Source organism: Corvus kubaryi, unplaced genomic scaffold, assembly GCF_017639235.1.
Source record: "Corvus kubaryi isolate FWS band 111438036 unplaced genomic scaffold, C.kubaryi_AGA036_p1.0 37241, whole genome shotgun sequence".
Taxonomy (NCBI): domain Eukaryota; kingdom Metazoa; phylum Chordata; class Aves; order Passeriformes; family Corvidae; genus Corvus; species Corvus kubaryi.
In genome coordinates this window covers 530,044-540,733 of record NW_024581071.1, presented here as the reverse complement: position 1 = coordinate 540,733, position 10,690 = coordinate 530,044, and the positions used below count along the sequence as shown (strand labels likewise).

At 56.2% G+C, this 10,690-nt stretch overlaps 1 protein-coding gene across 1 annotated transcript; it reads left to right on the top strand.

The window, feature by feature from the left end:
• ANGPTL4 (angiopoietin like 4) lies at positions 1 to 8,760 on the top strand (the record flags this gene model as incomplete). The annotated part of the gene is made up of 7 exons (XM_042023186.1): positions 1 to 459; positions 794 to 904; positions 1,383 to 1,509; positions 5,766 to 5,879; positions 5,965 to 6,060; positions 6,361 to 6,636; positions 7,194 to 8,760. Coding segments are annotated over 7 exons (1,365 nt in total), but the record flags the coding sequence as incomplete, so codon positions are not given.
• Positions 8,761 to 10,690: the final 1,930 nt, after the last annotated feature.

Below are 10,690 nucleotides of genomic sequence, written 5' to 3'. Positions count from 1 at the left end.
GCCGTGGCCCCGGCGCCGGGGGCCGAGCGGCGGGCGGCGGCGGGAGCCGGGCGGGAGCGGCGGGCGCAGTTCGCCTCCTGGGACGAGGTGAACGTGCTGGCCCACGGGCTGCTGCAGCTGGGGCACGGCCTGAAGGAGCACGTGGAGCGCACCAAGGGACAGCTGCGGGAGCTGGGCGGGCGGCTGAGCGCCCACAACAGCTCCCTGGGGCGGCTGCTGCGGCAGGCGCGGGAGGCGCAGGAGCGCGGCGAGCGGCTGCGGGGCAGCGTGCGGGAGCTGGAGGGCCGCGGCCGGCAGCTGCTCAACCTCTCCGAGGCGCTGCGGCAGCGGCTGGAGGAGGTGGCGGCTGACAAGGACGCGATCCAGGGCCGGCTGGAGCGGCTGGAGGGCCGGGTCCGTCTGGCGCTGCAGGCGCGGCCGGCTGGGAACCAGAGCGTTCGGGACTTGGGGGCGCTGCAGGTGAGCGCGGGGGGCACCGGCATCCACGGGGGAGCGGGCTGGGGGGAGCAGACCGGCACCGGCCGGGGGCAGCGGGATAGAGAGCACCCGACACGCCCCTGCCACTGGCACCGACGCGGGGAGCATTGGTGGGGGGACACTCCCCAGAGCCCACCCGCAAGGGGACACCGAGAGCGATGGGGGAGCCGACTGCCCCGGGACATCGGGAGCAGCGGGTGGGGATCAGCTCCAGGGGAGCGGAGCGGTCCTGGGGACACCGGGAGCACCCTCCCGGGAGTCTCACATGGGCAGAGCTTCCCGGAGCTGTGGGGCTCACCTGGCTCTTCCCCCGCAGTCCCTGATGGATGCTCAGAACCTGCGGATCGAGGAACTTCTGCAGAAAATCAAGCAGCAGCAGTACAAGCTGGACAAGCAGAACCTACAGATTAAAAGCCTGCAGAGCAAGGTGAGTCCCTGTCCTGTGCTGCAGCCCCCAGCCTGGCCCTGCATGCTGTGGGCACCCTGGTGTGAACACCCCTGCTGTCCCAGCTCTGGTGGCTGTGCTGCTGCTCCCTGGCTTTGGGGACCCCAAAGGGGCCACAGCTCTGGTCCCTGTGCTGCAGTGATGTGAGGGTAGCAACCTGCAAGCTTCCAGAGAGTTTGTGTGGAGCAATAGGAGGAACTGGTGGGTGGGTACAGCCTCCCTGGACTCTGCCTTTGCATTCATCTGCAGAATAAAGTAACTAGAACGGGTGTGAAAAACCACAATCATTTCTGGCTTTGCCAGGACTGGGTATTTCCTATTCCTCGAGGTTTCTAGGCAAGTTCAGCCCCATCTCTGGTCATGGGGAGTGGCTGGCCAGCTCCCCTGAGTAACGGGGTGGAAAACAAGCGCAGATGAAACTGTTCTGACTTGTGCATTTTTTTTTTTTTTTTTGTTTTAGGTCAATCTACTAATTCCCCTACACCACAACAAAACACAGTCCCCAAAATGGAAGATAAGCCTGAAAAAGAGCCTCAACCTCACCAACCAGAGTCAGAATAGCAGTGGGGAGCCCGTGCAGACACAGAGTGAGTATCTGCTGGTGCTGCCCTGCTTGTCCATGCCAGAGCAAACCTGCAGCAGTTGTAGCTTTTTGGAAACAAAAGGTTCATTTGTCCTGAGCCAGGATGTGAGATTTGCTTGAAAAACTGGAGCTTGGGAGTATGGCCAGAGTGAGGGCTTCTGCACAGGCAGAAGCCTTCTGGGCCAGTGTTAGTCCAGCAGGAATTTAGGATTAAAGAGGCTTTTTTCCTGCCTGGTGTTAGGAATGCAGTGGGGAGCAGACAAAGCCTGAGAGCAGGTATTTGTCAAGAAGAATTGGCAGGTGGGGGGTGAGGAGAGGAGGGTCTCAGCTCTTCTAAGTTAGCTCTTATTCATCTGCTCACACTTCACCAGGCAGGATCTGCTTTCCTTTCTGTGGGAGGAGGGGAGGGTTAGGGAGTCCTGGCCTGAGAGCAGAGCTGTGTACTTTTGTATCCCTCTCCCTTGGCTCGTATTTAGAGCTCATGCATGAAACGCAAGTGTCTCAGCTCGCACTATCCTTAGCAGAAGGTGCTGAGTTGCAGTGGCTGCTCACAGCCCTGGGAAATGTGCACTGGAGCAGGCAAGTGGATGCTGCATCTGCAACTCCCGGCTCTGCCTGGAGCATCTTCTCTGGCAGCAGGGCTGGAGGGGCTCCTGCAGAGCAAAGGGCAGCAGAGCGGGTGTCCCCAGCTGCGCCAAGTCCTGCAGCCTCCCTCCAGACGGGAAGTGGTGTCCCCGCAGGGTTTGCGCGCCAGGAGCAGCTGCTGTCGTGTTGTGTCAGCTAGATCACAGTGCTGGCTCTGCCTGTGCAGCTGTCTGGGGATCTTCAGCAGGAGCCAAAGAGAAGCCAGGCAGGATGAGGAGGCATGGGGAATTCCTGCTCAGGGCCTGATGCAGGGATGGTTATAGGAAAACACATGGTAATTCATCTGTGGAGCTGGGAGCTGTCACTGGTGTGTCTGAAAGCTGCGTGGGCAGAACAAAGGGCTTGTCCACATGGACAAAAAGAGAGGTGGGGTATGGGGCTTTGAACTCCTCCTGGTGCTCAGCTCAGTGGGGCTGTGCAGGGTCAGCCTTACTCAGAGCAGCACTTCTGAGCCAGGAAACTCTCTCAGAACTTCTCTCCCCTGTTTTTTTCCAAGCTCTGCTTTGTGACTTGCCTGCAGTAGTGTGTGCCATGGAATTGTTTGGGTGGGAAGGGACCTTTAGAGGTTATCTAGTCTAACCCCCAATTCCACTCTTGGGGTATGCTGAATATGGGGTGCAGGGAGATGGGTTGGGACCTTTCCTACTTGCCAGTGCAGATGTAGGCTGTGCTGGCTAATGCTGGCTACAGAAATGTTTGTGATGCACAGTGGAAGGCAGCAAGAGCTACAGCCAGCCCCCACGGATGCTGTGCGAGCTCAGCACCTTCCAGTGCTGCACTGTCCCTGATGGAGAGACCCTGGGCATGCCGATTCTGTCCTGCCCAGCTGTGAGCTTCCCCTTTCCTTTCCTAATCCCTGATGTTGGTATCACTGACAGAAAACAAATTGGCTTCCTTTCATTAGCAAGTCGAGTGAGTTTTCTGGCAAACCTTAAAGCACACAGGCTGGCCCTGTGCCCTCTGCCTGGGGAGGCTTGTGGCTGCCTTCAGAGCAGGGGAGTGCTGGGGAGGCTTGTGCTGGCGGCTCCTGGGCTATTGTCAGGCAGAGCCCGGTGCCGGCGTGGCCCTGGGGAGCGGCGATGAACTCCACCAGCAGCGCTTGCAGAAAGACCCTTTTATTTGCATCCAGCAAACACAAGTTTTTTCAGGGCTGGGCTGGCGTGGGGCCAAGCATGTGAAAGTTGAAGGCTCAAAGCTGCCTGGAGAGTGAGAGGTTTAATAGCTTGCAGAAAGAGGATCACGTCTTTGGGCAGAGCCTGTGCTTGCTGGCAGCCAGCCGAGTAGGGGAAAGGTAGAGCCCTGCTCACGTTCTCCCCATGGCACTGAGACTCCAAAATAATGGGGTTGGGTTGGGGCAGGAGAGGGGGAGGCAATGCAGGCAGCTCTAGGCATGCCCTGCCCTCCCTGCAGATGGGTGTTTTAATACCAGGTTAGTGACCTCCCCTGTGTCATGGCTGGAAATCCTGTTGGGTGAACATAGAGCCTAAGGCAGCTCCAGTCTTGTTGTCTTGCTTGGCTAAATAAATGGGGAGGGAAAAGAAAACACAGGAGCAGTCAGGAGGGCTTGTTCTGCTGGTGCTGTTCGGATGTGCAACATGAACTGGAACTAACAAGCATGTTCCTCAAACAAAAAGATTGAACAGGAACTGTTCAAGCAGCTGCATCTCGTTCAGCTGCTGGAGAGTCCCTGTGGCACCAGGGGAACAGGGATCGAGTGCAGGGAGCGCAGCCAGGGCCCAGAAATGAGAAACAGGCAGGGATGGAGTTGACTTGTGCATGCTGGGACTACTGAACATCTGCCTGGCACCATCCCACTGATGCTGGAAGATGCAGTGGGAGAGGAGGTGAGGAGCTTGGCAAGCCCAGCACCTTCCTGCCGTGGCAGTATGAGCAGGGGCCTCTGGCTGGGGGGTTCCTTCCTCTGAGCCTGGTTTGCTTCCCTGCCTGCATTGGCCCAGAAAGTGGGGCTATTCGGGATGCACTCGGCCCCTGCATTGCTGGGGGCTCTGGGTGGTTTCGATCCTCGATGCACAGGGCACTCAATCCCTGTGTCATGGGTTCAGGGTAGGGCTGAGGCACAGCTTGTCCTGTGGTGCACTGCTGGTGGCACCAGTCCTGCACTGGCATTGCCCTGGGGGTGTGAGGGATGTGCCATGAGCTGCGCTGGCTGTGGGAGAGGGGCTGCCCCTGCCGAGGAAGGGAGATTTTGTGGGGGGAGGGGGAGGCAAAGGGAGGGATATGTTGGAAATGGGTGAAAGGTGATGGCAGGTGTCGTATTTCTGTCTCCTGGGTCCCCCCTGACCTTTCTTCCAGTTGGGGCTCTGCTCTTCACTCCAGTGCAGTGTCAGGGCTCCCCAGCACTCAGTGAGGGTGGAATGGGGTGATGCTGCGCAGGGGCTGCTTTTGCTCAAAGCACCTTTTTTTCCCCCTGCATCTGCCCCCTGGAAGGCCCTGGCTGTTGGAGGAAGCCCTTCTCCCTGCTGCTGCTCTGCATCATGGTGTCAGCCCCGACCCTGGGGCAGCTACTGCAAGGGGACCCCCACAGCCAGCGCCCCAGCACAGCCCAGGGCTTGTCTTGAGGTTTCTTTACTCGTCTGTCTCAGGGTCATGCTGGCAGCAGCTGTGAGCCAGGGTAGCCAGAGCTACAACCCATCCGCTCTGGCCTGGGGAGAACAGGCCCCCTTTGTCTGGGGGTGACTGGGGCACCTGTCCCTGCTGACAAAGAGCCCCTTGACTGCGCAGCAGCCTGGGGATGAAGTCCCTGCACATCCTCCTGTGGCCTTCTGACTCGGGTGTTGTAACAGGTTCCCCATGCCTCATCTCTCCCAAGTGCTGTGGGTGGTGGTTCCTGGGTGGACTTTTATCAGTGCTGTTGAAATGGTGCTTTGCTGGCAGCTCTGGGCAAAGTCCTTGCAGGGCAGAAGGAGCAGTGGGAGTCCCTGGGGACAGAGGGGGACAAGCTGGGGGTGGCTTCACCCTGGGCAATCCACTCCTGTGAGGAGCTGGGGCTCCCAGAGTCTCCCCCCCCCCCCCCCCTTGCCTCGGTCACTGTATCTTGGAAAAAGGGTCACCCCAGCCTGGCGCTGTGCCTGCTGGTGGCAGATTGCCCAGCAGGACGTCTGGCTGGGGCCACCACAGTTGCTGGGGGAAAGAGGTCGTGTGCTGGATGCTCAGGCACGTTCTTGATGTCAGGACTCTGTCTTTCTTTCTGCTCCTGAGGCCCCTTGACCCTGTTTCAGCCTCGTGTGGGATGGGGATGCTTGGCCCTGGCAAGCTGCTCCTCCCTGTGGGTGTAGCGGGAACTGGGAAGCTCCTCCATCCCTCCTCGATGGGGAACCTTGCTCTCCAGCCGAGGTCACTCCAGCCTGGCCCAAAGCCTGGCTTCTGCCTTGGATGAAAGCCCGAGGAGCTCTGTTTGAATAAAAGGGAAGATGTGGGATCACAGCATTTAAAGATGCTGAAGTCGGGGGCTGTGTCCAGAGCCGCAGCCACTGCTGTGCACGGCTGGCCGGGCTTGTGGCCAGGGCTGCAAGTGCCAGGGCCATGGTAGGAGCAACCTGCTGAGGAAGCGGGGTTTGTGGCCATCTCCTCAGTTGCTGTTTCCTTCCCCTGCAGAGCTCCCAGAGGGTTGCCACCAGCTCTTCCTGGCTGGGCAGCAAAGCAGCGGCATTTTCCAGGTGCAGCCTGCAGGATCCCAGCCCTTCAAAGTCTACTGCGACATGACCGCAGGTAAGGCCGTGCGGTGTCCCGCAGGGCTGGGCAGGGTGCTCTTGTAAATGGTAACCCCAAGGGACCGTGTTTTCCCTTCCCACAGAGGGTGGCTGGACAGTGATCCAGAGGCGCATGGATGGCTCTGTGGACTTTGACCAGCTGTGGGATGCCTACAAAAATGGCTTTGGAGACCTTCGTGGTAGGTGGATGATGGTGTCTGTGTTCTCACTGCAGGATAAGGGAAGCTTAGCAAAAGCTATTCCCCTTGCTGGCCCCTGGAGCTCATTGTGCTGGAGCACAGGCATGGGCTGAAGAGGGGGGGACACTGCTTCAGGGGAAGGGGTCCTTGATCTTCCTGATGTGTCCTGCAGGTGCCAGACAATGATTCAAACACTGCAGCATCCTAGGTTGTCCCTGTTTGTCTTTGGAGCTTGCTCACTTCTCTGCTTTTCATGGCATGTGTGTGTCCCTGCAGCCAATGTCATGAGTCTTATTTCAGGTGACTTCTGGCTGGGCCTGGAGAAGATACATCACCTTGTCCAAGAGGGAAAATACAATCTCCTGATCGAGCTGGAAGACTGGGAGGGGAATTCCCAGGTGGTTCAGTTTGTCTTCAGTCTTGGTGGTGAGAGCACAGCCTACACACTCAACCTGCTGGGCCCTCTGTCTGGAGAGCTGGAAAACGCCATTGGGGAATTCAGGCAGCTGCCCTTCTCCACTCGGGATCGTGACCATGACCTTAAAGCTGACACAAACTGTGCCAAACACCTCTCAGGTCAGTCTGAGGTCTTCTATCCCAGTATGTGCACTTCCCTTTCAGCCCTCCACTGTCTGGTGGTGGTCCAGTGGGACACAGACCCTGTGGCATTAGACCCCTCTGCTGAAGGAGCCTGGCTTGTCCCCTACTTCCCTGGGACAGCTGTTTCTTTGGGAGGAGCTGTGCAGGGAGCCAGGAGGGAAGCTGAAGTTGGGGGAGGGTTCATGGTTCAGGTCTTGGCCCAAGCATCTGTCCTTATAAGAGCTTTGTTGTCTGCCACTTTGCTTGGAACCTTTTCAAGCAGAGCAGAGGCCTCTCCTGCCCTGGCTGCTGAAGGGTTGGAGGGGGTTTTTCGCAGAAGGAGGAGCAGCCTGGATTTGTAGATGCAGCCTGAAGTCATATAGGATCTGTGAAATGTTCCCCCGGTGCATGGGACTCCTTGAGTGTGCATGAGGTGTCTTGTAAGATCCCAAAGCCCTAGAAAAGTTGGGGAAATGGGGGCATCAGCTGCCTTGAACCTGGGTTTTTCTGTCTGGAATTTCTGTGAGTTAAAATTCTCTTCATTGCCTTTGCAGGTGGCTGGTGGTTCAGCACCTGTGGCCATGCCAACCTCAATGGGAAGTACTTCCGCTCCATCCCCCGGCAGAGGCACGAGCGCAAGCAGGGCATCTTCTGGAAGACGTGGAAGGGCAGGTACTACCCCCTGAAATCAACTATCATGAAAATCCAACCTGCAGCACTGGAAGCAGAGCCCTAAAATTGCTACTTGAGACTTTCTCTGTGGAGCATGGACCTGAGCTCCATCACTTGGTGTTTACAGAAAACAATCCCCCCTTCCTTGGTTAGAAGCCCTCTAGAGGCACAACATTGCTCCTCGCTAAAAGTAAAACAGCTCTGTGTTGCCAAAACCCCTGGATGGGAGCTCCCAAACCTGAAGAGGAGCCACCAGGAGGGAGATCCACCTCCAGAGCATGCACGAGGGTCTTCTGACCTGCCGTGTGCTGCTGTGAGAAGTTCAAATTGTCTGGTGCTTTCTATCCTGTCTTAACATTTCTGTACTGTGTTGATGAGCTGGGCCTGGGGCAGGTGGGGCACGTGAAGTGTCTCGCTGCTCTGGACCACAGCATTGGGTATGGAGTCTTGCTGTGTCCAGTCTTTCACTGTTGTTCCCAAATGATGTCCCACATACCCTCCTGTGAGAGCCCCTGGAGCCTCCTTCCCTTGCTGGGTCTGGGGGCAGTGAGCCTCAGGCAGCTCCATCTGTGCAGCCCCTGTCCCCCTGAGGTACAGGGCTTGGTGGGAGGGCTGAGGGTGACCTGTGCAGAAGGGGACCTCAGGCTCACTTGCCTTCCCTTTGAAGACCTGTATTTCTGGCTGTGCTGGAATTTCCTGGGAGCTGGGAAAACTGCTTCCAGCTCTAAGGCTGATGGGTGAGATCCTGCAGCTGGTTGCCTGAGGGGCCAGGTCCTGGGGAGCTGTGTCTGGAGCTCTGCCTGGAGCCTGCCAGTGCTGCTGGGGGTGGGTAGGACGAGCAGTGGGACAGCACAGATACAGAGCAGTGACTGTCCCTTGGTGGGACCAGCCCCGCTGTCACTGTCAGCCCCCCAGGAATAGGGGCTGCCTTCTTCCACTAGACCCCTCATGCTTTGCAGAGTGACTGGACCTGTCCCCACATGTGTGTCCCAGCACTGCAAGGCCAGGGGACGGCAGGGTTTCTCTGCAAGAGCCACAACTCATCAAGTGTGTACCATGATGTGTGGCATCACCTCTGCCTTTGGGGTGGGTGTCTGGGGAGAGGTGGCCAAAACAGGTCCCTGAAAACTTACAGGCCAAGCTGCAGTCTTGGGGCTTCCCAAGCATCCTGCCCTATTGAAGTCATATTGACTACTGTGCTAGAGCTCCTAGCTGCTAAATACTGTACATAGTTGTTTGTAGGATGTTGGACCTTTTTGATGAATTCCGTGTTTCGATTTATTTTCATATTTAAATGCAGTGTTAATAACAATGTGGTGTAATTTATAAGTGTTGATGCTGGAAAGGAAAGCAAGTGTAGTTTGTGTATTTTAAACTTTTTTTTGTACTAAAATATCTTTTCTGAAGATGTCTTTTAATAAAAACAAGCCTTTAAGTGTCCTGCCTGGATTATTTTCCTGATGGTTTACCTGTGGCAGGTGTGTGGGAGCATTGTGAGGACTCTGCATTTGAAAACTTCCCTTGTTGGAAGTGTGACCTGAGCACTCTGCTCCCTTCTGGCCTCCATTTTCAGCTGTAGCCTTATGGAGCTCTGAGAGATAAATTGCTGCTTGAAGTTTATGGGCTCCTAAATTTCTTTTCTTTGTGGAAATTAGGCTGTGGGGCAGCAAGTTTGTAAGTGCTGATGTGTTGGGTTTTCTTATTCCCTGATGGCAGACCTTTGCATGAAGGGGATATTCTGTGGAGGTGGCTGGAAAAGCCTGTGCCAACTCTTCAAAAATGAGCAGAGGCTGAAGGTCTGGGTGCTCTAGGCTCATCAAAGTCAGAGCTGATCAGGACAAGCCCCACCAAATTAGCAGCCTTTTGCCTGCTTATACCACATGTGTGTAGTCATCTCCAAAAGCATTTATTGTAACTTCTGGGGTGTGATTATAGATGTAGGAATGAAAGGAGCCAGGAATGGAGCAGGGGCCTTTAAGGTGATGGGGGTAAATTCCAGCAGTGCTCCCAATACCATATTTATTTTTTCTCCAGCTCCAATGTACTAGAGCTGGAGAAAAGCATTAGGTGCTTCTCTGGCTGGTCAGGGAAGGAAGAGAAAAACTCGTTGTTGCAGGAAGAAGAGATGAGTCTGCTCTAGTCCCCTGAGCAGCTCTATAAATACCTGATGTACCTAAATATGGCCCTAGCTCCTGCATCTGTCCTGCTTCCCGGGGGGAAATCCCAGGGTTAATGATAGCCCCAAGCACAACTGTGCAAACAGCCCATTATACCCAGCTCCTGCATTCACAAATGCATTTTTAATATTCCCTTTGCTTAATTCAAAACTTGCTTAGTCCCCTAGTGCAGCAGCAGATACTGGAGTGCATGTTTTAGTCTGGATGCCGAAGTAATGAGACTGACGTGGGATATGCATCAAATAGAAGCTGGGGAAGGAGCTCTTCCCCATTTACTCATTGTCAGGTTTTTTTTGGCACACCTGGGGTTTGCTCCCCTGTGGTGCATTTGATCTACAGGAGCTGCCTGGTCGATGGTGCCAGATAGTACCAGACACCATCCCGGGTTTGGTAAATGCCAAATGGGCAACTGCTACATGTCCTAGATCTTGCCTCTCCTAGGGCTCACAGCTTCTGCTTTCCTGTGCGTCTCAGTCGTGCCTGTTCTGCTGCACAAGTCTGCACGTTCCTTCAGTGCCACCCATGCCCCAGGGCCGCTGGTGCCACACTGGAGCATGCGGCATCCTGGTCCCTCTGCAGAAGGTCCCTCTGCAGAAGAAGCCAGTTCTAAGTCTCTGTTTTCATCTGAAATCCTCCACCTCTTTCACTTTTAACAACCCCTTCAACTGCAGCTCGCGGGAGCTGCCACGGGGCTCCCTCCAGCGACGGCGACAGCCCCAGCACGGCCGGAGCACGGGCATCCTCCAGGTACCGCCTGCTGCTGCTCCCAAACCAGCGTCGTTCCTGCAGGGGCCGGGACCTGCCGTGCCAGCAGCTCCTGGTGGGATGAGCCTCCCGGGACTGCAAGACCCTCCAGCAAAACCCAGCGATGGCTGATGTAAGGGCTGCTTCTGAAGGTGGGGATGGAGTAAAACCAAAGGCTGCAGGGTCTGGACAGGCGGGATGGGGTTTTTGGGGCAAGCAGCACTGTGGGATAGGCTGGGGCCATGCTCAGGGTGGCACGGAGCTGGCACACCCCTCAGTGATGAGCGTGGAGCTGTCAGGAGAAGCAGAGCGATCTGGGATTCTCACAGAACATCATTAGATCAAGACGAAGTTGTGTATCAGGCACCAGCATCCCAACCCAGTTGTGTTTGTGGCCCCAAAAAGTGAGGATAGGCCCAGCCTGCTGCGCAGAGCTCTCTCTGAACAGTAGCAACAAC